Below are 27833 nucleotides of genomic sequence, written 5' to 3'. Positions count from 1 at the left end.
CTGATGTCTCCCCAGAGGAGGATGAACAATGAAGCAAAAGAGTGAAATCTTCACTAGTGACAAACACGCTAGAATGGAAGCCATGGATGGGCAGCAACCTCCTGTCTTCAGTATCTCAACATGTAATGCATGCCTGTCACGTGGCAAGCCCTCATAAAGACAGATTTATAAAGATACAGTCAATGAATGAATGGCATATGCATATGATGCACTATGCCCTGTTCCACATGCCTTTCATAAACTACCTTGCATAATTCTTACAACCCTATGAGGTAGGTGTGATTAGTCCCATTTTCCTGGGAAAGAACTTGAACACCCAGAGACGTTAAGGTATTTACTGGTACTCAAGGTCAGAAAGCCCAGAGAGTATACTTTTAATGACTTTTTATTATGAAAAAAGAGAGAGAATACCATAAAGAGCCTACATGTACTTATCACATAGGACCAATAATTGCTAATTTTTTTGCAAATCATATTTTCGTTTTACTACATGATTTTACAGTTAGAGATATCATGACATGTTAACCCTAATTATCACTTTCCGGCTCTAAAAATCTTGGACTTTTTCTTACATAATCACAATACTAATTTATTCAAGTCCAGATCCAATTGAGATGCATAAGTTGTCTTTAATTATTATATCTCTTAAGTTTTTTTTTTATTCTGGGAAAAGAATTGATTCATTGAAAAGAACAGAAAAGTTGTTAGCAGACAGTTTACCTCCTGGTTTGCTTCTTCGTGTTGTTGCTTAATTCATGCTCAGCCCCTGTAGTTCTTGTCAAGTAGAACTTACCTAAAGACTATGCTCTAAAGATGATTTGGAAGATGCCCTTGTAGTGCAGTAGACTGCACATCAGTCTCATAAAGATGATTTTGTACATATATAGAATGGAATATTATTCAGCCATAAAAAGAATGAAAGCTTACCATTTGTGACAATATGGATGGACCTAGACAGTATTATGCTAAGTGAGATAAGAGAGTCAGAGAAAGAAAAATACCATGTGATTTCTCTTATGTGTGGAATCTAAAGGACAAAATCAATGGAGAAAACAGAAACAGACTCATAAATACATCGAACCAAGTGACTGACGGTGCTGGGTTTAAAGGTGAAGGGATTACGAAGTGCAATTGGTAGTTACAAAATAGGCATGGGGACATAAAGTAAAGAATAGGGAACATAGCCAACAATATTGTAATACCTGTGTATGGTGGAAAGTGAGTACTAGACTTATGGGGGGATTACTTTGTAAAGTAAATGAGTGTCTGTCTACTGTGCTGTGCACCTGCAAATGACACAAAATGATATTGAATGTAAGCAGTTAATTAAAAAAATTAGAAAGCATGAATATCCAGCTTCAAGCTTAGCTATTTATTAACTATACTAATAAAACCCATTTAAAAATTTTGAGGCAACAGTACATCAACAGAGACTATGCTTCCTCTCTTCACCATTCCACCATGCAGTGGGAGCCCTGGCTTCATCATTTCCTGGTAATGAGCTTCTCAGGAAGCTCACCTCAGCCTCTCTCAGTCTTAGTTTCCTGTTTGTACACTGCGGCAATGGTTCTACAGGAGATAATGAATATGGAAGTGCTACATCAGTGTTAGTTTTTGTAAGTCCACATGGCTTCAAATTTGAGATTAGCATTTACTAGCTGCTTGACCTTGGGCATATTAATTAATACTGTCCCTTACTCTCCACTCCTCTAAGACGGAATTAGTGGTGTGATCAGCCTCCACTGTTACAAAGATTAAAGAATGAATGGAAAGTCATTAGAACAGTGCCTGGCACAGCACAGATTGCCCAGTAAATATTACTATGGTTAGTATTATTGTTATCATCAATATACTTACCACAGGGAGACTTTTCAAATAGCAGAGACCCTGGGAAAACAAAAATGAGGTACTTATAATGGAGGAGATGTGCCATGTTGCATAAGGTCCTTGAAGGCAGGAACTTACTGTCCCCAAATTAAAAGAATTTGGAGTTTTGCTGTGTCTGCTGCTGCTGACTTATCTTACGGAATTGAGAAAAGACCTAGGTGCTTTAGGAGTGATTAGTACACATGGACCAAAAATATATATATATAACGTGGGCAGGAACAATTGTGAGTTTTGCACTCCATTGGAATGAATTTGAGCAATCACAGTGGAGAGGTGCAGAAGGTTAGGAAAATACCCCACATCCCTTCCCCAACATAGTTTTCGGTATCCAGACTGAACCATGCTATATCAAAGTGTGAAGTGTCCTAAGCTATCCAAGTCCAAGACCAGCATTATCATTGGAGAGGTCAAGGCTCTGCTGACCTAAAGGGCTGGATCTATGTCCTCCAATAAAGAGCAATATACAACCTGTCCTTGGTCCATTTCTAGCCCACCCAAGGACTTCCCCTTAGATTTCATCTCCTCCCTCATCGCTTCTCTCCCTCTCTCTCTCTCTCTCTCTCTCTCTCTCTCTCTCTCTTTGTCTCTCTCAATCTCTCAATCCCTCTAGATCTCTATCCTTCCCCACTACTTCCCTCTCCCTCTGGCTCTTCTTCAGTTGGCACTCTTCACCCTCCTTCCCACCCCACCCCACACCTGCCTCTCTCTCCCCTACTGCTCTACTCTCTCCCTCTCCCCTCTCTTGTTTCCTTCTCCCTTCTCACTCTTCTCTCTGCTTTGGCCTGGCATGCTAGAGCTGATCCCAGCTGACCCTCAGCCTCCACCAAGCCCATCACCATGCTTCCAGGCCCCTTCATCCATCCCAATACACAGAGCCTGACAAGAAGTAGCCATGAAATAAAACTGTGCAGTCTTGGGACAGCAGGTGGGCAGCAATGTCCAACACAGTCCAAAAGGATGGGACCCACCTCTCTTCTCTCCCAGCCACACAGACTCCCAGGCCCCTGCCCGCCCAACAGAGCATCCCACCGCCCCAGAAACTCTGCACTTACCCACTCCAGGGCACACCTCTCCTGTCACCAGCAGCCAGGACTCCAATGCAGAGCCAAACTGGGTCAGTTCTTGTTAGAACTGCTCAGGAGAGCAACCAAGTTAGCTCAGACCAGCTTCGAAGGCACTGGGTGGGGTTGAGGATTAAAAGATTTCCTGTCCTTCAGAACTTCCTCTCTGCTGGTAACAGTGTTATTTTCACTTTCATATCTAGCAGGCTCTTTCAGGTATAGCATCCTCCTTCCATCTCAGCCTTTCCTCCACCTCACCCCACCCCATCTACTTAGGTCTTTGCTTTTTTGGACATTTGCTGAACAGGGGAGCTGAATGTTGTTTTCAGAAAGTCCTATCAGCCTGAAACATCCTTCAGGACTTCTTAGTCCCCAAGACCAGTCTGAGAAACAGACTGGGGGAGACTGTGCTTGTTCTCTTGACCTTGTCTTTTACACAAGTACAAGTGACGAGAATAGAGACAGTATATGCAGTATTGCCAAGAAGGCAGATTTTCACCAAGTGTAAGAGCTTTTAAAATTTTGATGAGATAATCAAAAAGACCCCTAAAAAGTGTTCTTTACTCCCAGGGGAAAATAAACCCAGCACTTGCAGAGCTCAACAAAAAGAAACTGGAGTTTGACCTAATGCAAGAGTGCTTTCCCCACCTTGAGTTCAGAGCGTGGGGAGAGAAGGATGAAGGGGCCTCAGAATACACTGATTCTGAATTGAGGATGTTGGGCTGCCTGGGTTTTGCTGGGGTCTCCAAGAATGTCAGATGCTGACTCCCAGAAATATCACCAAAACAACCTGTTGACAACAAGCCCAAGTTTCTTTCTTACTGAAGTCATGAAGCACAATAACTTGACAGAATTTTGGTAGTGTCTCGGGGGGTGGGGAGAGCAACGTGGGGTTATTTGTTGAGATTTTGCAGTATGGTTTAAGTTGGGACTTGAATGTGGAGGACTGGTTAGGAAGCTGTCAACCCTAAGTAACAGCATAGGACTGGTGGATATAAGAAGGTAAGGGTTCAAGTCTTGGGAAATAAGTGGTACTTAGATGTTTTCTACTGAACAGTAATTGGCCTTGAGGATGTGTCAGAATAAACAATAAAGATATTTGCAAGTGTCATGTGCCTGGACAAAAGTTCCCTAGAACAGTAAATTTATGTTGAACAAAGAGGAATAGTATGCCATATGAATGTCACTAGCAAGCTATATGAATACAGAAGGCTTCACTTCTTTCAATGGTGAACATGCCTGAGGACTTAATCAATGTTTGTTGCTTAGAGTATTTTATCCTGGAAAGCAGCTCATCAGGAAAACACATTTTAAGTGACATGTGTGTTACTCTTTGTAAACAAATTTTGTGGAACAGAATCCAGACACAGAGAGGTTCTTATAAATTCATCAACAGTTGTGCCGGAACATGTCTGCTTCGTGACAATATCTTTAACAAAGGAAAGATGAAACTTTCCATAAGAATCACCCTCAATACTGATGTTTCATGTTTTATAACTGGAAAACTAATAGATATTCTACATAATAATTGGAAAATACCATGGATGATGAATAATGGAGAAAACTATCAATCATTAGTCCAGCACCACAAATACCCATTCTGCATTATCTTTTTCCTTCAAAGACTGGATATGGAGATAGAAATCTTAAGTTACTTGCATTATACTAGGCTAAGAGTGTATTTGTCACTGAGCAATCCACCATTGCTTTCTCAAGTCATCACACAACCTTTGAAAACAGATTTTGATGGGACATATTATATTTCAGTGTGCAGTAACTTTTAATCTATTCTTCCACTGCTGGATATTCAGACTGTCTCCAATGTTTAACTACTCTAATACGACAAACATTTCTACACTGAAAACATTTCTGTCTGTCCATCTGATTATGTCCCTAGGCCAGATTCCCAGCAGTGGAAATACTGAGATAAAGATTGTAAATGTATTTCACAACAAATCCACGGCCAAGCTGCTCTTCAGATAAGTCACATCAATCCGCCCCACTGGTGAATAAGATGGACTGTGGAGCTGACTCTCTAAAGCATCACAGTGGTAGTGGTATTACAAATGTTTGCTGATGGATGGATGAACTGTCATCTAATTGGACTGTTTTTAAGTCTGTCTACATTGTTCCCTTACTAGTACAGCTGGACATACTTAATGTATCTTTTGGACACTTGAAACATCCCCTTTCCAAAATTTCCATTAAGTATCTGTTTAGTTTCTATATGTACACAGTTTTATGAAAACTGAGGAAATATAATAAAACACTTGATAAATCACAAGATTGGCTAGATGTACAAACAGGTAAACATATTCAAGTGCAAACAAGTGTACATATTCATATAGAAACAAATAAGCATTCTTCTCTCTAAAACCACTTGTGTCTACCTCAACTTAATATTACCGTTTTGCCTATTTTCAGTAGCAGAGAGAGCTCATCAAAAACTGGGTCCTGACTGACTGGGTGCAAAAATCCTTGCTCTGTAGTCCATGACTTTTGTTACTTTCATAAAGTTCAGTATGTTACTCTCTTCATTTGTGAAAGAGGGGTGGTAATAATATTTACTACAGAGAATTGCATTAAATGTTAAACAAGATAACCCACAGGAAGTGAAAAGCATAATCCCAGGTACACAGTCACTTCTCAGTAAATATTAGCACCGTTACTATTTACCTCTGTCTATGACCCCAATGACATTAAATGTATATTCTCTTGAGTAGTCACCTGGTACAAGGCCCTTTTGTGTGGTAAATTCATACAGTATCATTTCCTTTTTCAGAAGCACTTAAGTGGATAATGTCCCCAGATGTATTTGGAAGACCACAAGAAGGCATTACCACTGCCATTGTTTATGAACTAACCCCTCCGAGGGCCCCAGTGCAGCACTGTGGTGAGAGTGCTGTTCCAGGCAGAAGGTGGAAAGTGCAGGCATACCTTTGTGACTTCAGGTCTGGGGGACTGGTCATTTTCAGTGGCACCGAGTAACTCATTCTCTTCACATTTCATGGGATTCATGATGAGTCCTGAGAGAATCTCACTCACGTCCACTACTGGCTCAGGTGAAGAAACAGGGACTGGGTTGGTCCTCCCACTCCAAAAGACTAAAACACGACAAGACAAGATATACGAAGTGACACACAGCTTTCAAACACTGGACATCAGGCAGCTCAGAACCATGATCTCTGACCCCTGAGAGAGGGAAGTCAACTGACCTAAGCCCTGTGGACGACTACATGTCTTTGGCGGAGTTTCCAGTCCATGTGTTGGGAGGGGCAGCACAACAGCGCCTGACAGTTCCCCTGGGTTGAGAAGACAAGCTGAGAGTTGTGGGAGGGCTGGGAGGCTTGAGTCTGTGGGGCAGAGAACTAGAGAGAGAGGAGAGCAGCAGCTACCCAGACAGAGAGATGAAGACTTGGAGGCCTGTGGTGGGCTCCCCGAGAAATTCCAGCCAAGTCTGTGTCAGTGTGGGACAGTGATGACACTCTTGGAAGCCAGGAGATGGACCCCTCCCCCTCAAAGGGAAACACAGGACAACTCTGTGGCTCACACAGGGCTGAGAATTGTTTCTGTGCCCCAAGGCCACACCAGAGAACTTCATCATTCATAGACTACCAGGCAGAGCGTTCAGAAAGCTGTGGCCTCCCCAGCGAGACAAAAGCAGCCCTCCAGCAAAGGCTGCTCTGGTGCCACCTGACAGACCTGGAAAGGACGACTTGGGAGGACACAAGTGTTTCTGAGGACAGTAACGGTGCATGAGAGCAAAGTGGAAGCACAGTGAGAGAAATAGGAGCATCTCCAGCAATCACCCCCTAATATGAAATTAGCCAAGCTTGTATCCAATCCAAAATGATCAGGCCTAGACAGAAGCAGGAAAATATTGCCCCTAATGAGGAGAGTAATCAATCAATGAACAGAAACAGGCCCAGAGGTGACACCTGGACAGAACAAGAACATTGAAACAGGTATCATCCTGGATTTCTGGCCAAATGGAATGAGAGGATCTGGACTTACCCTCCTGACTGGAAACAAAAGAAGACAAAATGGGCAACATAAATGAAACCTTGGTTAGCAAAGGACTGGACATTACGCAGTTAGGGACAGTCCCACGTGAAATTCACTCTGTGGCACTGGAGGTGACTGCCCTGAGAGGTTCCAGGCCAGCATGCAAGGAGGGGCAGCAAGGCAGAGGGGGTGGAATTCCTGTTTGGAGGAGATAGAACTGAGATGCCAAGGAGACACAGAGAACTCTGTATCACAGGCAGAGGGCTCCCCTGAAGTATTCAGCTGAGAAGGGCCAGGGCAGCAATGGTGGAAACTACGTAAGGGCAGAGAAAAATCCCCACCCCCAGCCCACAACCAAGAAAAACCAAGCAGGGGATATCTTTCCCCCAACAACCCTGTCCCTACACCCCACAGGGGGCGTGTCAGTTTTCTCATTTGTAAAGGAAGGAGCTTGGCTCAGATTAAACTTTGATTGTGCCGGCGAATATCCCAACCGCTGTGGACTTGTTACAGGATCTCACCCTCCAGCATCACCATCCAGTAAGTCTAGAGTGCAGTCCTGGAGGTCGCTCTTGTAACACAGCCCACCTCCTGCCCTGCAGCTGCTCACAAAACATCCATTGGAACAGCTGTCTAGACTGTCTCCAAGTGACATTCCAGGTGTGGGGTGCTGTCCACAATGGGAAGGTGCCTCTCCCTCCCTCCTTCTGTCCTTTTCTCCTTCACTTCCTCTCCCCACCCCGAAACCTCCAGGAGTACCACCCCCAAGAGCTCCAGGTCCGACTCCAACGCAGAAGAACCGCTCTCAGAGGCCCAGAATCTGCCTTCCACCTTGCTGTTGGCTGCTGCCCTAGGAGTGGCAGGAGCTTTGGAGGCCGCGATGAGCAGCCTGTCTCGTGAATTTATGGCCCAGTAAGCAGTGGAAAATCCCGCGCTCCAGACCTGACACCGCTTCTGCACACTAGCTGTAGACGTTTCCGACCCGGAGTGGCAGTGGCGCGGCGGGAAAGGACTATCGGACTGGCGAAAGGGGAGCAAGTGTCCGGGAAGAACTCTGTTCAGCCGCCCTGGGATCACCATGTTCCCGCCAGATCCCACCCACCCACTCGTGCCGCGCTCGGTGCTCCTGCTCCGCGGGCTTCTGCATTCTCCAACACAGGCGGAGCAATCCCGTCCCTCCATCCCTTCCCCGCGCTTCCGTGTCTGCTGTCGCAGCCTGCGGAGCTGGGCGAGCATGGGACCGGCGTGGGGGGAGGCGGGTGACCAGTGAGTGTCCCGGGCTGTGAGTGCGCGGACCGGCGTGGAGCAGGAGCCGCGGGCTCAGCTTCAGGAACTGCGGGGCGAATAGCGGGTCCCCGCCGCCCCCGGGTGCTTCGTGCTTCTTGCGAGGCGGTCACTGCCCTCAGCCGCTGCGGGGTGGGCAACGGTGGGACTGGCATCCCGACAACAACCTGGCGGCCGCTGAGGATCATCACCCAGACTCGACAGAGGCAGCTGTCCGAGTCCCGTGGGCGTCGGTCCCTGTCCCGTGTTCCACCCGCTTCCAGGGGACCAAGTGGTCCCACAGCTCCAGCGGTGTGGGGTCTGCTGGGACCTGGGGACCCCCGCTTGACCTCCCCACTTCCCCACAGGCAAGTGAGTCAGCTTGTCCGAGGGGCCGATGCACACAGAGTCTGGCTGCCGGAGGAGGAGCCCCGCGCCCCTGCTCCTGGGGTCCGGGAGGGGCGCGTTGCTAGAAGCGGAACTCGAAGGTCCCCAGGGAGGACTCCGGAGTCGGGCATCTCCCAACCGACGGCCAAAGGCGCGCCCTCCTGGGGCTTCAGACAAACACCTTGTGGTTTAAGAACCCGAACAGGGCAGATCCCTTCAGCACTGGGTGACCTGTTTGAAAAGCAGCTCAAAGAGGGGGAGAACAGGCTTGCTCCGTGAGGACGGGGACAACTCCTTTCCTACCTCAGGGCAAAGTAGATGTGTGCGTGCAAGTTGACGATGTAGGTGGACTGGAGGGGAAAGCTTTTCCTAACTTGACCTAATGTGAGGTACCCACTGAGAAGTACAGTCACTGCTCCACTCCAGGTGGTGGGTGGGGTTTGCACAGAGCAAGCCTTAAGAGCATGAATGTAAAAATAGGATGAAAAAAGTTAGAAAAAAGTGAAAACTGAGTTTTTTCAAGTCCCAGTTATTCCTTAAATCTTCCTCGAGTCGTACAGGAGGCTGGTACCAGCACATACTCACACAGAGGCGGCGAACAAGTTACTGTATGAGGGGACTTGCGATTGTCTCCTTGTAGACTCTGTAGACGTGAAAAAGGAGAGGCAAGAGGTGGTAGGGAGTGGTGCTGTGGAAGTTGCCTGACATCTTGAGGACAGATAGTGTACCCTAGAAAAGAAATGTGCTTCACGGGGTGCTTGCCTGTGCCCTTGGCACTAAGCACTTTGCAGGCCACAGGAAGGAGACTGGATTCCCGTGGTGAAGATGGTGGCTAGTGCCAAATTGTTTGTATGCAAAAAAATAAAGTAAAATAAAATAAAATACAAAAAGAAGCTAAGTATTTCATGTGAGGTTTGAGATCCCTTCAAATGGAAAATAAGCCAATGAGCAAAAAAAAAAAAATCAGTGTTTATTTCAGCTCCAATATATATTCTGCACATCCACACAATTCTCTAAAAGTTTTCTAAATAAGAAAGCATATTCAGTATACTTTAAAGAAGCTGCTCCAGAGGCTCTAAATTATTGGCATATGTTCTTTTTCAGTATGCACATGATCATATGTTTCGTGAATTTTAGAGAGAGAGGGAGAGAGAGAAGGAACAAAGGGAAGGGGGAGAGGGAAACATTGGTGTGAGAAACATCAATCTGATGCCTCCCATATGTGACACGACCAGGAATCCAACATGCCACTCAGGTATGTGCCCTGCCTGGGGATCAAAACCACAGAGTCTTCTTGGTATACAGGACGACACTTCAACCAGCAAAACCACCAGGCCAGGGCCTATGTTTTCCCTAATGTTCCATGGGTTCAATCTGATCATCTTCAAGTGATGACTCTTGTTTGTTATTTTTCTCTTGATTGAGATTCTCATATTTCTTCTCACCAGTTAACAGTTTATACAAGGGCTCCTTCCTCTGTTTGAGATCACAAAGAATTGAATCCATAGAATAGCCAAATTTAATAAAGGCATGCTCCTTACCGTCACTTTTATAAAACTGCCCAAAGGAGTGCACAGCAACCACTTTGCCATCTGCCTTAAACACTGGGGAGCCAGAGGACCCACTTGTAAAGCAAGTATCATACCTCAGTATGTCAGTTCTATTTACATAAGCCTCTGGTGGGAAACTTCTTGGGGTAAACATAGAACAAACATCATGAGTGGCAGATTCTAGTCCCGCCACCTCATGTTGGTGGAGCTGGGAGTACCCCCCTTCATGCTCTTGTAGAGGAAGCACAGCACACCCATCTATTTCCTTCGTCCCGCCTTCTGGGTGACCAATTACATAAATCAAACCTCTAGGTGGCAGAGAGGAAATGTGGCCAACTAGTCCTGGAGGGAATCCATTTCCATTTGCTCTTAGTTTTAAAATGGCATAATCTAGATCTCCAGCAGACACTTCAACACCTGCCTCGAGGGAAAACTATTCCTCAGCAGGGGGACAGAATTCTTTGTAAGTGAAGGTTACTCCTGCACATTTGCTTCTTATATGTGGCCACAGACGTGGAGGTGTGTATCCTCCAACATGTGTACAATATGTCGACAAGTGAAGATATAACCATCATTGAAGACGAAGCAAGTGGCGTGGCCTTTGATGCCATTATTCTCCCATCTCAGGAACCCAACTGACTTACTAAGTCAAGTTTGACATTTAGAGGTTGCAACTGAAACAGAATTTTTAGTTACATTGACAAAGCATTCTTTATATATTTTGAATTGTTGAGATGGTGGCAGTTTGGTTCTCTTCTGTTCCTCCTCAAAATCCTTTCTCACCCAACGTGCATCTTCACTGAAACGAGGATAGCGCCACATAATAATAACGTTGCTCAGCACCATGCAGTGCTGTAGCCAGTGCTGAGCTGCCTCTCCCTGGATACCCTGGTTAATAGCACGTTCCATATGCAGACGGGGCCTTTCCCAAGCATGTGAAGTTTGTTTCCCACATTTTCTGTTGCTCTCACTGTAATAACGTTTCATTCTGGAAATTGTCTTGCATTTTTTACCTTCCAGGTCATTCTCTAGACCTCGAGGTGGCAGAACGTTTTCTTGGTCATCTTCTACACCTTCAGGCTCTCTATCGTTCTCCGGCTGGTGGTCCTGATTCTGCTTTGGCATCACATCATAGGGACTGATTTCATGTGTGGCATTTCCATTCTTCTGCCTAGTTTTTAGGGGGGTATGTTTCCTGACTGGCGGCTTTTTAGAAACATCCAGTTCTAAGGTTTTTCCTACTTCCTCCACCGTGGACTGTTTTCCATGAATGTTTCTATGGTTTTCTCTGAGTTTCCACTCAAATTCATCCAAGTCAGACCGAAATCGGCCATCTTTGCACAGGGCTTCTCTGACAGTCTCACCCTTCAAGGTGTAGACACAAAGTGTACTTCCCGTTTCATGAAGGGCCCTGTTGCTAACAATCGTCCTCCTCGTCTTCCCAATAGCCACAACATGAAAAAGAACACACTCGATGTTGGGATTTTCATAGTGGCGTAATATCTGATCACCTTCCTTCTGGTTCCCCTTTCTCTGACCAACTGATATTTCAAGCTTAGAACCTTCTGGTAGGCACTTGAGAGGCATTCCTAAATTGATATATCCTTCTATTGCTTCCTTCCCATAGACAAAAATGTTCTTATTGAAACAATTCTCTATCTTTTTGAGGACATTCTCATTAGCTCTCAGAGCTGAGTCGATACTCTCATTGAGTTCACCACATGCTGTAAACACGCTATGGTCTCTTTTCCCAGAGCCTTCTTTGAAAGTAAAGTGGAAAGAACACTTGTCACTCCTGCTCACATCTGGGTCCCGAATTTTAAGGGATGCTTCATGCCCACCGACTTCACATTGAACGGTGCCGCTGCCCTTGCCCCTGTCAGATGGAGAAGGACCAACAGTTGTGCTGGAACGTGTCTGCTTTGTGACAATATCCTTAACAAAGGAAAGATGAAACTTCCCATAAGAATCACCCTCAATAATGATGTTTCATATTTTATAATTGGAAAACTAATAGATATTCTCCATAAAAATTAGATAATATGATGGATGATGAATAATGGAGAAAACTATCAGTCATTAGTTCAACACCAGAAATAACCACTCTGCATTATCTTTTTATTTCAAAGACTTGATATGCAGAGAGAAATCTTAAGTTACTTGACTTGTACTAGGTGAAGAGCGTGTTTGTCACTGAGCAATCCACCATTGCTTTCTCAAGTTGTTAGACAGCCTTTGAAAACAGATTTTGATGGGGCATATTACATTTTAGTGCACAGTAACTTTTACTCGATTCTTCCATTGCTGGATATTTAGACTATCTCCAGTGTTTAACTACTCTAACATGACAAACATTTCTACACTGAAAACATTTCTGTCTGTCCATCCAATTATTTCCCTAGGCCAGATTCCCAGCAGTGGAAATACTGAGATAAAGATTGTAAATGTATTTCACAACAAATCCACGGCCAAGATGCTCTCCAGATAAGTCACGTCAGTCCGCCCCACTGTCGAATAAGATGGACTGTGTGGCTGACTCTCTAAAGCATCGCGGTAGTGGTATTACAAATGTTTGCCGATGGATAGATGAACTGTCATCTGATTTGACTGTTTTTAAGTCTGTCTACATTGTTCCCTTACTAGTACAGCCGGACATACTTAATGCATCATTTGGACATTTGAAACATCCCCTTTGAAAAATTCCCATCAAGTATCTGTTTAGCTTCTATGTGTACCCAGTTTTAAGAAAACTAAGGGAATATAATGAAATGCTTGATAAATCAGAAGATTGGCTAGATAGACAAACAGGTAAACATATTCAAGTGTAAACAAGGGTACATATTCATATAGAAACAAATAAGCCTCCTTCTCTCTGCTCCCTAAAACCACTTGTGTCTACCACGATTTAATAATACCATTTTGCTTATTGTTCAGTAAAAGAGAGGGCTGGTCAGAAACTAGGTCCTGACTGACTGCATTCAGAAAACTTTGCTGTGAAGTCCATGACTTTTGTTACTTTCATAAAGTTGGGTTTTACTTTCTTCTTTTGTGAAAGAGGGAGAGTAATATTTATTGCAGAGGGTTGTATTAAATGTTAAATAAGATAATCCACAGGAAGTGAAAAGCATAATCCCAGGTACACAGTCTCTTCTCAGTAGATATTAGCACTGTTACTACCTATGTCTGTCTATGACCCCAATGATATTAAATGTATATTCTGTTGAGCAGACAGTCACCTGGTACAACAAGGCACTTTTTGCATGGTGAATTCATACAGTATCATTTCCTGTTTCAGAAGCACGTATGTGGGTGATGCCCTCAAACGTATTTGTATATGTTATATACATGTAAATGTATATTATACAATATACATTTTATATACAAGTGTATGCAGTATAGTTTCTATCACCACAAGGGTCCACAATGTTGCCCTTTTATAGCTGCACCCAATTCTCCCCATTACCTCCCTACCCTTAACTCCTGGCCATCATTAATATGTTCTTCATGTCTGTAATTTTGCCAATTCAAGAATGTTATGTATATGGAATCAAAGAGGATGTCACCTCTTGTGTTAATGTGGTACAATTGGTGAGCCAATATTAATCTGTTATTATTATCTAAAGTCCATATTCTACATTAAGTTCACTCTTGGTGTTGTGCATTCTCTGGGTTTTGACGTGGACCTCACAGAACACAGGTAGAGGTATCTCATTGCTGTTTTAAGTTGCAGTTTTCTAAGGACATATGACATTGAGCACCTTTTCACCTGCTTATTTGCTAAGTGTCTTTGATAAAAATGCCTGTTAAGGTTCTACGGCCCACGTTTTTTAAGTGGGGTGTTTGCTTTCTTATTGTTGAGTTTTAAAAAGATCTTTGTATACTTTAGACAACAGTCCTTTATTAGATGTGTCTTTCACAAATATTTTATCTCAGGCTGTGGCTTATCTTTTCATTTATTATTTCTCTCTCTCTCTCTCTCAAGAGTGGGTGCTTGTGACTTCTGGTGTGCTGCAGATGCCACAGGGTCCAGGGGTGGTGAGAAGTGCCTTAGAGTCCCAGTGCTTAGACTCGCAGGACTTCCTCCAGCCTTGCCCACACGTACTCTGCACTGTGTGGCACTGGGACTCCATTCCCTAACAGTGCCTTCACAAGGCAGACGTTTTTTATTATTATTTTTAAAATTTTTAAGAAATATTTTACTTATTATGCTATTACAATCATCCCATTCCTCCCTTCACTCCCCTCCACCCTGCACACCCTCTCCCACCTACATTCCCCCCCTTTAGTTCCATGGGTCATACTTATAAGTTCTTTAACTTCTACATTTCCCATACTATTCTTGCCCTCCCCCTGTCTATTTTCTTCCTACCACCTATTCTACTTATTCTCTGTACCTTTTCCCCCTCCCTCCTCCTCCCACTCTGCTGTTGCTAACCCTCTATGCGATCTCCATTTCTGTGGTTCTCTTCCTGTTCTAGTTGTTTGTTTTTGTTTTAGGTGTAGTTGTTAATCATTGTGGGTTTGCTGTCATTTTATTGTACATGTTTTTTATCTTCTTTTTCTTAGATAAGTCCCTTTAACTTTTTGTATAATAAGGGCTTGGTGATGATGAACTCCTTTAACTTGACCTTATCTGAGAAGCACTTTTTCTGCCCTTCCATTCTAAATGAAAGCTTTGCTGGATAGAGCAATCTGGGATGTAGGTCCTTGCCTTTCATGACTGGGAATACTTCTTTCCAGCCCTTTTTTGCCTATAAAGTCTCCTTTGAGAAATCAGCTGACATTCTGATGGGAACTCCTTTGTAGGTGACTGTCGCCTTATCACTTGCTGCTTCTAGGATTCTCTTCTTCATATTAATCTTGGATAATGTAACTCTGTTGTGCCTTGGTGTGTTCCTCCTTGGGTCCAACTTCTTTGGGACTCTGAGCTTCCTGGACTTCCTGGAAGTCTCTTTCCTTTGCCAGAATGGGGAAGTTCTCCTTTATTATTTGTTCAAATAAGTTTTCAATTTGTTGCTCTTCTTCTTTCCCTTCTGTTGCCCCTATAATTTGGATGTTGGAACATTGAAAGATGTCCTGGAGGTTCCTAAGCCTCTCCTCATTTTTTTGAATTCTTTTTCTTCATTCTTTTCTGTTTGATTGTTTCTTTCTTCCTTCTGGTCCACTCCGTTGATTTGAGTCCCAGTTTCCTTCTCATCACTATTGGTTCCCTGTACATTTGCCTTTATTTCACTTAGTGTAGCCTTCATTTTTTTTCATCTAATTTGGGACCAAATTCAACCAATTCTGTGAGCATCCTGATCACCAGTGTTTTGAACTGTGCATATGATAGGTTGGCTACCTATACAACCTATCTTGTATTTTTTCTGGAGCTTTGATCTGTTCTTCCATTTGGGCCATTTTTTTTTGTCTTGTCCCGCCTGTTATGTAGTGAGGGGCATAGCCTTAGGCGTTCACGAGGCTGGGTCAACCCAGTCATTGTGTTGTGACACTGTTTGTGGGAGAGGGGTGCTTGCTTCACCCTCTGTCAGATTCCAGTGCCTTCTGCCGCTTCCGCCAAAAAACTGGGCTCCTCTGGTACTGATTCCTGGGTGGGTGGACTTATGTACATTCTGGACCCTGTGAGCCTCTCCAACGAACTCTCCTGTGAGGCTGGGAGTCTCTCTCAGCACCTCAACCCCCACAGGTGTTTGCAATTAGTGTTTTGAGGCTTTATTTTCCCTTGCTGGAGCCCTGGCTTATGAGGTCTGTCTCAATCCCCAGTTTCACCTGGTTTATCTGCGGGCGAATATATGACCACCTTGTCAAGTAGCGACCTTGTGTGCTTTGCTGGGTCTGCCCGTTGCTACCCCATGCCCTGGGTCTGCCAGCCACTGCCTGAGCACCAGGGTCTGTCAGCTGCTGCCTTGAACAACTGGGGTCAACAAGCCACCACTTTTTTTTTGTAGCTACCTGACTCTGCCCCTCCTACTGGTGTGGATGAATGTGTCTACTTTAACTCATTGGTTGTCAGACTTCTGTACAGTTCAATTTTCTGTCACTCCTGGTTTCTAAATTTTTGTTGTCCTTATTTTGGTTGTGTGAGGAGACACAGCGTGTCTACGTATGACTCCATCATGGCCGGAAGTCAATTATCCCTATATTCTTTAGACCCTTAAGGACTTCACTACCTTTCATGTCCTGCTCCCTGCCCCCCTCCACCCTGGTGAGTCCGTGAAGAGTGGGGCAGAGTGCTGACAAGGTAAAAATTGGAGTGCAGGGCTGGGTCAGGGAAAGGGTACTAGTAAATGTCCCAGGCTCTTTGTTGGGACCCTCAGAAGGCTAAACTCAAGATGTGGAGCAACCAGAGGTAGACAGAGCTTTAACCTTCTATGACTCAGCCTCTAGTCACTTCTGTGGGATGGAAGTGACTAGCCAGGGACGGAAGTGACTAGAGGCTGAGTCAGGTTGGCCTTACATCACTCTGCCTATCAGTCGACAGGGTGAGCCCTGTCTAGAGGAGAAGAACAAAATCCCGATGATAAAGTAGGGGATAAAGTTTCCCCCAAGAAAGGCAACAGTCTTTTTTTTTTTCATGTAAAATCCAAGAGGATGCCAAGGCCAGGCTGGCTGAGCTCCTGAATATACACACACATACCATTTGCATTTTACTACCAAGGTATTTTGTATCCTTCCTTCTTAAGTCAATGAGTCTGAGTTGAACTACCCCCAAAGAGGAATGCCAGATGGAAGACACCCCCTCGGGTGGAGCCATTAGTTTCAACACAGTTTAGCAACAGGTTAATAAGGGCTGCCTCTGTTTGGAAGGGGTGCCCTGGAGGCTGCATCCAGCAGGTGGCAGTGTGGACCAGGAAATGGCCTCTGCATGGCTGGTGGCCATTCAGTGTTTAACCCAAGCTGGGATTTGCCTTCCTTCTTTTGGGATTCTATATTATTTTTGCTGGAATACTCAGAGGGGACAGCGAAATGGTTTGGGGACCATCTATATGTTCCATATGAAGCAGTTCCTGAATAGGAGAATCTCCACTGGCACTTATGAGAGAGAAGTGCTGGCACAGAGCACATCATGCCCACAACTGTCCACTGAGCCCCATCTGACAGGTCACTCCAGTCTTTCTCCCGACCTTGTCTTATTTTTCCAAGGTTGACATCTAGGCACAGTGTTAGGTCCTCTCCCAGGTCCTCCTCTCAGTGTCTTGTAAGCACCCAGACCCAGGATGCCTTTCTGCACCCCACCCCACCCCAATGCTTCAGCTCCATCCCTCAGTTCTTGGTGTCTGACCACTCCTGTGCCCAGAGTCTTTTCCTTTTCTGGAATAGAGAAGGAAGGTAATTTGGGCACCTGGAGTCAACTGGGCCAAGTTAGATTCCTTCCCTCTGGTGTTCACACAACAGTGGATGGCCTTTGGATTTCTTGGGGTCAGGGGGATCTCAGCTCCATCTCAATTTTCTTTCTCCAAAAGCAGTGGAGGCTTTGGTGAAGGGGGTAAAAGGGATCAGGGGAAGGGTGAGGAGGGAGACAAGAGGGACTACATGCTTTTATTTTTGGTTTTGAGTGGCTGTGGTGCTTTGGGTTCAACCAAATGAACTTCTGTGTTTTAGTTTTTCCAATTAAGTTTTCTAATTAAGAAAGTATATTCATCATGCTTTATGAAAGCAGCCACAGATACTCTAAATTATTGACATATTTTCATTTTTAAAATCTTCGCTGGAGGATATGCTTGTTCAATTTTAGAGAGAGAGGAAGAAAGAGAGAGGAAGAGAGACACAAGGATGGAACTGAGAAACACAGATTGGTTGCCTTTGGTCCACACCACTACCTCGGATTGAAGGTGCATGTTAGGTGTGTGCCCTGACCGGGGATCAAACCACAACTATTAAGTGCACAGGATGACCCTCCAGTCAACTGAGCCACATGACCAGGGCTCATTATTTTTTCTAATATTCCATGGGTTCAACCAAATGAACTTTCAAGTTTTAGCTCACCTAAAGCTCCTCAATAGTAATTGCCATCAAACAGCAAGATCAGTTGTTGAGCAATGGGAAGGCGCTGGGAGAGTGGAGGCGCTGGAGATTGTAGGAAGCTTCATGCCCCTTCCCATATGTCTTGCCCTGGTGACACCTCAGGTCTTAGATTTCCAAATGCCTGTGCCATGCAATGGAGACAGAGTCCCACTCCCTGTTCACAGATTCCAGCATCTTTGCAGTGAGAGCTCTGGACAGCGTTCAGAAGTTTAGTAGAGGAAGTGAACGGACTGGAGAGACCTGGGGGCTGGCAAACAAATGACAAGGTCGGCTCTTGCTGTGTAAGAAGGGAGGGTGGTTCTAAATGAGGCACTGGCTTCAAAAATGGGTTCCAGCCTGGAAGGGAGCTGGTGGGCTTCTTGGTTTTCTTTCTCCTCTCCCTTTGGACCACCTCCCTGAGACATATTCATGTCTTCTTTTCTTCCCTCCACAAGGCCTTCTTCTTGGGTCAAACCTCCTTCTTCCATCCCTCATGAGGACACAAGTCATTGGATTTAGGGCCCACCAGAAATCCCAATGATCTCATCTAGAAATCTTTAACTTAATTACATCTGCAAAGACTTGATCTCTGACAAAGTCAAATTCACATTCACAGATAACAGACAGCTAGGACTTGGACATATGGTTTTGTGGGGACACACACAAAAACTAATGCTTTGGTGTCAAAAGTATTGATGTCAAAAAAAAGGGCCATGTTTAATGGCTTTGTGAGCTCATCTGGAATTCCCATGTGGAAATAAGCAAGGACAGAAAAGAGGTGAGCAGTATGAAAGGTCAAAAGGAAACAGGAAGAAAATATTTTCTTTTTCTACCTGTGTCAAATTTTAGCCTGATTTGTTAACTTGATACTTCCCTGTGTTAGATTATTTCCTCTGAACAAAAAACACCTGGTGATAGGATTTAAATATAGCATAATAATAGCAATAGGAATATGCCGATATTTTGCAGTTAGTAATCAAAGTTGTGACATACATTTCATAATAAAAACTGTATTGCAACTTCACTAACAATCTTTATATACATGTGCATATAGTGTGTTAGTGTATATATATACATATATATATATATATATAATCTAGCCAACACCACCTCTTTATAAAGCTGAGAACTACTTTTTCCTAGAATCCCTGTGTGTTAAAGGTCAGCATTTATCAATGAGAATAACTCTGAGGAAACTGGGAAGGTGAAAATGAAGTATTAGGCATTATTTTTTGGATAATCATGGAAGTGAGAGGATTGTGTAATATCTACACAAGCTCGCACTTGTAAATTGTGTCTGATGTGGCAATTTCGCAACCTCTCTGTGAGTGAGTACTTTGCCATCATGGTGACAAGAGGTGGGACCATCTCAGACTTCCCCACATCAGCTACTTCACTCCTCTGGATGCAGCCTTAGAGATCTTCTCTTCCCCTGCTCCTCCCATTCATCTAACCCCTCATCCTAATCAAACACCACATTCTTGTAGTACTGACAGTAATTTTTACTCTCCTGACAGAATATAGACTGATATTGTAACTATACTTACGTATGTTAAATTGAGGACAGCCCCAATTTCATGAATTAATCTTATAATCCCTTGAAGAATATTATTCATTTCAACAGTATTAATAGTTCACAGTCCAAAAAAGTTATAATACCAAATGCTGGTGAGGATGTGAATGAATATAAACTCTCCCTCAGTGCTTGTGGGAATGCAAAATGGTATAGCCCCATTAGAACACAGTTCAGCAGATATAATACTTATGAAGTTAAACATGACTTTACCACACAGTCCAGTAGTTACCCTCCTTGGTATTTACCCAACTGAATTGAAAACATATGTTCATTCAAAAATTTGTACACAAATGCTTATAACAGCTTTATTTGTAATCACTGAAAACTAGAAGGAAGTAAGTACTTTCTCAAAAGGCAAATGAATAAACAGTTGTGGTATACCAATATAACAGGATATTATTCAGTGATACAAAGAAATGAGCTATCAAACCATAAAAAGACCCAGAAGCACTTCAACTGCATATTGCTAAGTAAAAGAAGTCAATTGGAAAAAAGCTATATACTATGTGATTACATGGTATGACACTCTGGAAAAAGCAAACACTCTCTAAAACTAAGTCTTTAAACAATACAATAAAATAGAGATAACAATCCACCTCATAGAGTTGTTAGAATTAGTTTATACATGTGCTTAGAAAAATGCTTGGTGCAAAGAAGTGGTCAGAAATATGAATTATTATTATTGATGAAATTAATAACTTTAAAAAATATTTTATTTATGTATTTTTAAAGATAGGGGAAGAGAGAGAGAGATTCTTTCACATGCATGGGGCATCTATCCCATGCCCCAACCAGGGGCTGGGCCCGCAACCAAGGGGTGTGCCATGGCTGGAAATCTACCCAGCCACCTTTTGCTCTATGGGACAAGGGCCAACCAAGCAAGCCACATTGGTCAGGGAGCAATCAACCATTTTGAATTTAGAAAACTATCATCCGCGCCTGTGGAATAACATTCCATAGCTAATTCTCTTAAATTTCAGAAATAGAGGGGATTCTCACTACCTCGATCCTCAACACTCACCATTTCTATGTCTTGTGGAATTACGCATACTTTTTCATACCAAGCTTTGTGGTTTTGTTTAATATCACATAGGATGGATTCCATAGTAGGGCCAAACTCAATGATACTGGAATACCCAGGTTGGTAGTTATTATAGAAGCCAGCACTGTGCATGGCCACCAATAAACCTTTTGAATCAAATATTGGTGAGCCAGAAGACCCAAAGTAAAAACTGGTGTCATAGGTAATCACATCACGTCTGGGAGCCATTTCCTGGAAACTTCTTTGAGTGAACATATGGATAAATTGCATATGCTCATAGAAACCCTGCATATGCTCATTGAAACTCTGAGCCTGCAGATATTCCTGAAATTTCTGTGCTCGCTGAGCCTGAGGGATTACAGCACAAGCATCAGCAGACTTTGCCTCTCCATCTGGATGGCCAATAATATATATCAGCCCACTAAGGGGCACAGGACATTTTCCATTATAGAGTCCCAAAGGTACTGGCTGTCCATTTTCCTTCAGTTCCAGAACAGCATAATCAAGAGTTTCATCAGATATCTCAAACCAAGGCTTGACGAAAAAGTAGTCCCCTCTTTCCTGGCTGCGTTCGTAACCAAATGTCACCCTCACACATTGGCCAATTATGTCTGCCCACTTGCTTGGCTCTATTCCTTTCCCCACAATGTCCTGTATTACATGCCGACAAGTGAAAATGAACAACCCTCTAAAAACAAAGCAGGTGGCACAACCCCGAATTCCGTTGTTGTCCCATGACAAGTACCCAACTGAGTCACTGAGACGAGAAAGACATTTGAGCATTTCAACTGGAGTAGCATTTTTTGTCAGTTTCCCAAATTTTGTTTTGTGTGCAAGATATAATTTTTTTCCCTGTCTTTTAAAAATCTTTTTCTGGAAGCATTCTCTAATTTTTCCAATTTCTCTTTTCAAACTAGGGTACTGGGCCACAATTTCTCCTGTCACCACAGACATGTTTCTTTCCTCCAACTCAGAATTCTGAAAGGCTGTCAAATCACAATTCTGAGTGGCTGCCAAATCACGGCTCTCAGCAGTTACCACACCATAGTTCTCAGTGGTTGCCAAGTCACGGCTCTGAGTGGCTGCTGCCCTAGACGACCTCCTTTTCTCAACCTCAACCTGGAAGAGCTTGCCCTCTAGGTCATCAACACACTGTGTGTTTTCTACAACAGAGTCCAGGTTTAAAATGAGTTTCCAATCATCGTTCTCCAGAAAGGAAAGAAATCTGCCATCCTTGCACACAGCTTCCTTGATGGTTTCTCCTTTGAAAGCATAGACACAGAGTCTGACCCCTTCTTTGTGAAGTTCCCCGCGTTTGACAATCCTTTTCCTCGTCTTTCCAATTGGGTTGATAAAGAATTTGACACAGTCAGTAGATGGCTTATCATGCCGACCAAATATCTGGTTCTCTTCATTCTGGTCACTTTTATTCTGGGCAAATGTAATTACCAGGTGGCAATTTTCAGGCAAACAACTGAGGGGCATTCCAAGGTTTAGGTAGCCTTCAATTCCTTCTGTGCCCTGCACCAGCATTTCTTTGCCTTGCTGAGTTTCTCTCTCTTCTTTGACAGCCTTAACAGTGTCAAGTGCGGTGGATAAGCTATCCCTCTCGTTACCTCCGACCATGTGTTTCATTTTTTTGTTTCTCCTGTGGTGTACATCCAAGGTGATGTAAAATACCTTATTTTGGGATATAACCTGGCCTTTGGGTCCTTGAGCCTGCATATTATTCATATCTTGTGGGCTTCTTTTGGAGCCGTTCTTCATTTGAGCAACACTAGAATTACCCTGTTGTTCTTTATTGACCTAAAAGGAAACGTTCAAGACGGTAAATCAATTAATGCAATTAGAAAATTTCAGCCCTGGCTGGCATAGCTCAGTGGATTGAGCGCGGGCTGTGAACCAAAGTGTCGCAGGTTCGATTCCCAGTCAGGGTACATACCTGGGTTGCAGGCCATGACCCCCAGCAACCGCACATTGATGTTTCTCTCTCTTTCTCTCTATCTCCCTCCCTTCCCTCTCTAAAAATAAATAAGTAAAATTAAAAAAAAAGAAAATTTCTATAGGAAACTCAGAACTAATCTGCAAAGCCTTAATGAATAGAATTAAATCAGAGTTTGAGTTGAGAGACAAAATATAAGGTGAGTTTCCTGTCCCATCAGTTGGTAAGCTTTTAATACTGCTAGACCTGTACATCTTTATGAGAAATATGAGGAAAAACAAATGCTTTGTAGGTGCATCAAAAACAGAGATGCTTAAAAGTCTGCCAGTTCTCACAGTGTTCTCTCAGGTCTTGTTTACTAGTTTCAGCTGCACAATTTTTACTATTTCTGACCACAGTGGTGGGTTGCACCAAAAATGATTCTCAAAACACCAAAATCAGTGATAATAAAGTACCATAACTTTTACTTTAAAAATGTAATTTGCCAGGTGGCAATTTTCAGGCAAACAACTGAGGGGCATTCCAAGGTTTAGGTAGCCTTCAATTCCTTCTGTGCTCTGCCACAGCATTTCTTTGCCTTGCTGGGTTTCTCTCTTTTTTGACAACCTGAAGGGTGTCAAGTGCTGTTGATAAGGTATGCCTCTCATTACATGTGATCTGGTATTTCATTTGTTTGTTTTTCCTGTGAGGTACATCTAAGATCATGTCAAGTACCTTATTTTGGGATATAGCCTGGTCTTTGGGTCCTTGAGCCTGAGTATTAGTTATATCTTTTGGACTTCTCCTGGAGCCATTCTTCATTTGAGGAACACTGGAATTACCCTGTTGTTCTTTACTGACCTAAAAGGAAACGTTAAAGACAGTAGATCAATTAATGCAACTCGAAAATTTCTACAGAAAACTCAGAACCAACCTGCAAAGCTCCAATGAATAGAATTAAATCAGAGTTTGAGTTGAGAGACAAAATATAAGGTGAGTTTCCTGTCCCATCAGTTAGATAAGCTTTTGATACTGCTGGACTTGTACATCTTTATGAGAAACAAGAGGAAAAACAACTGTTTTGTATGTGCATCAAAAACAGAGATGCTTAAAAGTCTGCCAGTTCTCAGTGTTCTCTCAGGTCTTGTTTACTAGTTTCAGCTGCACGATTTTTACTATTTCTGACCACAGTGGTGGGTTACACCAAAAATTGTCCTTAAAACACCAAAATCAGTGTGAATGAAGTACTATTGTTAATTTTATAATGGAGAATTAAATGTTAAACAAACCATCATTAGTTAGCTAAATATTTGCTGATAATATTGTTATTTGTAAAAATAAAACTGTGTTTCACCCGGCATCTACCATGCAAAGAACTCAAATTATTTCCCCCATTATATCAATTAATTCAAAATTCCTATGAAATGAAGAGAAACAAATGTGGCCTTTCTGTCCTCTTAATGGAGGAACTGAGGCACAGAAAGTTTCTCCTGTAAGTGCCTTTCTTAAGGTTACATCACAACCAGGTAATGACGTGAGTGTGAGGACTCCAATACAGTCCAACATTTTTTGCCATTTGGTAAATTCCTGTTTTTATAGGGCATTATCTTAAAAACCAGGGCTGGGGGATGGGAGAGGAATTACATGAGGAGGATCAGTCAAATGGCAAAAATTCAATAAACGATTAAGAGCATCTGATTCCTACGTCTAAAAGATACATTTTTGCCAAGTCAGAGTCATCATGGCATGCGTGGTGAGAGATGCCACTTGCTGGTAACGGGAATAACAACACCAGGGTTGTTGTAAAGATTGAGTGTCACATCCTGTGTGACAATGCCTAGCACCATGATCAGCACACTGGTAGGTTAACTTTTATTTTCCTTCTTTGTCATGGTACTAATACTCTAGATACAGGAGAAGAAACATAAGGTAATGTATGTTTATTCTGGACACACATCCACACTCGCAAAGAGCATCCTCTTCAGCCTATTGCTGCTACAAACATCCTTGTCATATGGCCCTCGGAACACTCTGAGGGATTTGTGGCTCTTCCAAGGATTCTGGGGAAGATACAGACACTTCCTAAAAGGGGACCCAGAATCGGCTCTCCGTGATACTGGCTTGCACTGCCATGGAGTGGGACAGGGAAAAGCAGAACTAGGCTTGGCTGGGCTTTTCTACCTACTTGGATGTTCTAATTAGAATCAGAACAAAACTTAAAGGGGGTTCTACATTGCATTCTCAGTTGCTCATCATCTCTCAGCCTTTCTTTTTCTTAATAAACCCAAGGAGCATTTTAGACTCAGGGTGGGATTCGGTGGTTCAATGTAACAACAGAGCCCAGTTAGTAGAAAGCACCCTCACTTAATGTCAGCAAACTTAAGTCCAAGGCTCCATCCCACTATGGCCTTAAGAACAAATCACGTCTCTCCTCTCTTTATAAACCAAATTGAGGATGAGAAAATCTTGCCTGCCTGCCTAATAAGCTTATACCAAGAATAAATATATTAAAAATTGTTTCATAAATTGTAGAGCCTTACACAATTGTATTGTCATTATCAAATAGATCAGCCACATTTGCAAGGTATTGTATAGAGTGTCCAGCTATGAAATAACTTTAATTTTGTTTTCATCCCATATTTTACTGTACATTATATTTGATGTTTTTGTTGTTCAGAAAGTGTTACAATCGCTTTTTGTTAAAGGCTGATTTGCTATGGCTAGGATTTTTATTAAAACTCCTCCTCACCACCACCACCCATGAAAACGGAAAGAATAAACATGAATGAGAAAGGTTTTAACTTATGTAACATCCACTTCATTCAATGGGATAATTTCTGGACAGGAGGACTATGAAGCCCAGTGTCAAGGATGGCTAAGTCTAGGATTTATACAGTCTGTAAACACTATTTACAAACATATTGTACCTGAGGAAAATAGTCCTCAATTTTCATATTTCTCTTTGTGTCCAAGGAGACCTTCTGTGACCTGCGTTTCTTACAGCTCATGATGGCTTGAAGATGAGTAGGCAGTTCAGCTGAAACACTAAAAAGGTTCAGGTTAGAGCAGTATCTTCCCAGCTACCATTAACTGTACAGAGGGTAAGATTAACGGGGACCCCATCCCCCACCTTTCCCTTCAGCTTCAGCCACACCCTTCTCAGACATGTTAACCTATCAAGTAGACAGTTTATCCACCAACTCTAATCGCTTCCATAATAAAAGCTCCCCGTGATGGGGAACTATACTGGGTACTGTGCAAAAATTATCTCTAACTGCCAGTTCCCACAGATACCAGGCAAAATAGGTATATCTGCTTTTGCAGGTGGGGAAAGTACAACTCAGAGAAGGCAGGGGAGCTCTCCATGGCCAGAGTGACATGGCAGAGATGGAATTCAAGGGAAGGTATAAATACCCTTCAGGAGGGTTTGCTGTTGGAGAATTAAAAAGTGTGTTGTGGTTCCACTAATATTAAATTATGGCCTCCACTTAAGTTGGAGATGGCACGGGGATGGTATAATTGCAGGGAATTGAAAAGCAAAAAAACAGCATACACACAAAGTCAACTTACAATGGGAGTTTGACTGGGAAATAGGAACGTTAGTTGCTGCTTTAGATTTTTTGTTTGTTTAAAGAGGTATATTCCCCTCTGTATTTTTCCTGATGTCGCCCTAGAGGACAATGAACAATGAAGCAAAAGAGTGAAATCTTCACCAGTGGCAAACACGCTAGAATGAAGATGGCAACCTCCTGTCTTCGGTATCTCAACATGTAACGCATGCCTGTCATGTGGCAAGCCCTCAGTAAAGACACACTTAAAAAGATACATTCAATGAATGAATGGCATATGCATATGATGCGCTATGCCCTGTTCCACATGCTTTTCATAAACTACCTTGTATAATTCTTACAACCCTGTGAGGTAGGTGCGATTAGTCCCATTTCATTGGGAAAGATCTTGAACACCCAGAGATGTTAAGGTATTTACTGGTACTCAAGGTCACAAAGCCCAGAGAGTATACTTTTAATGAGTTTTTATTATGGGGAAAAAAAGACAGAGAGAGAGAGAGTAACATAATGAGCCTACATGTACCTATCACATAGGAACAATAATTGCTAGTTTTTTTGCAAATCTGCATCATATTTTTATGTTACTAGATTATTTTACTGTTAGAACTATCGTGACATTTTAACCCTAATAAACACTTTCTAGCTCTAAAAATTTTGGACTTTTTCTTACATAATCACAATGCTAATTTATTCAGATGAGATCCAATTGAGATGTAGAAGTTGTCTTTATTATATATCTCTTAAGTTGTTTCTGTTCTAGGAAAAGAAGTGATTCATTGAAAAGAACAGAAAAGTTGTTAGCAGACAGTTTACCTCCTGGTTTGCCTCTTCGCGTTGTTGCTTAATTTATGCTCAGGCTCCTGTAGTTCTTGTCAAGTAGAACTTACCTAAAGATTATGCTTTAAAGAAGATTTGGTACATGTACACAGTGAAATATTACTTAGCTGAAAAAGAATGAAATCTTACCATTTGTGACAATATGGATGGACGTAGATAGTATTATGCTAAGTGAAATGAGAAAGTTAGAGAAAGGCAAATACCATATAATTTCACTTATGTGTGGAATCTAAAGAACAAAATAAATGGAGGAAACAGAGACAGACTCATAAATACATAGAACCAACTGACTGAAGATGCTGGGTGAAAAAGTGAAGGGATTAGGAAATGCAATTGGTAGTTACAAAATACCCACAGAGACATAAAGTAAAGAATAGGGAACATAGCCAATAATATTGATATACCTGTGTATGGTGGCAGGTGAGTACTAGACTTATGGGGGGATTACTTTGTAAAGTATATGATTGTCTATCTACTGTGCTGTGCACCTGCAAATGACACAAAATGATATTGAATGTAAGCAGTTAATTGAAAATATTAAAAGCACGAATAACTAGCTTCAAGTTTATCTATTTGTTAACTACACCAATAAATACCATTTTAAAATTTGAGGCAACAACAAATCAATAGAGACTATGCTTCCTCTCTTCACTGTTTCACTGTGCAGCGGGAGCCCTGGCTTCATCACTTACTGGCAATGAGCTTCTCAGGAAGCTCACCTCAGCCTCTCT

At 42.7% G+C, this 27833-nt stretch overlaps 1 protein-coding gene across 3 annotated transcripts; it reads right to left on the bottom strand.

Annotated features, from left to right (window-relative positions):
- Window positions 1-20512: 20512 nt before the first annotated feature.
- LOC114499109 (protein FAM111A-like) lies at window positions 20513-26419 on the bottom strand. Of its 3 annotated transcripts, none has more exons than XM_036029483.1 (4): window positions 26267-26419; window positions 25624-25741; window positions 23432-23557; window positions 20513-22581 (listed from the first exon to the last, which is right to left on the bottom strand). In XM_036029483.1, exons 2-4 carry the CDS (start codon window positions 25702-25704, stop codon window positions 20710-20712), a joined length of 2079 nt encoding a protein of 692 aa, XP_035885376.1. In that variant the 5' UTR covers window positions 25705-25741; window positions 26267-26419; the 3' UTR covers window positions 20513-20709. The 3 variants fall into 3 exon arrangements, with proteins under 3 accessions (XP_035885376.1, XP_035885377.1, XP_035885378.1); XM_036029484.1 differs by having other exon boundaries at window positions 20513-22455; XM_036029485.1 differs by lacking the exon at window positions 23432-23557.
- Window positions 26420-27833: the final 1414 nt, after the last annotated feature.

This window comes from Phyllostomus discolor, chromosome 6 (assembly GCF_004126475.2).
Source record: "Phyllostomus discolor isolate MPI-MPIP mPhyDis1 chromosome 6, mPhyDis1.pri.v3, whole genome shotgun sequence".
NCBI lineage: Eukaryota > Metazoa > Chordata > Mammalia > Chiroptera > Phyllostomidae > Phyllostomus > Phyllostomus discolor.
The sequence above is the reverse complement of the archived record's forward strand: the minus strand, read 5'-3'. Positions and strand labels throughout refer to the sequence as shown.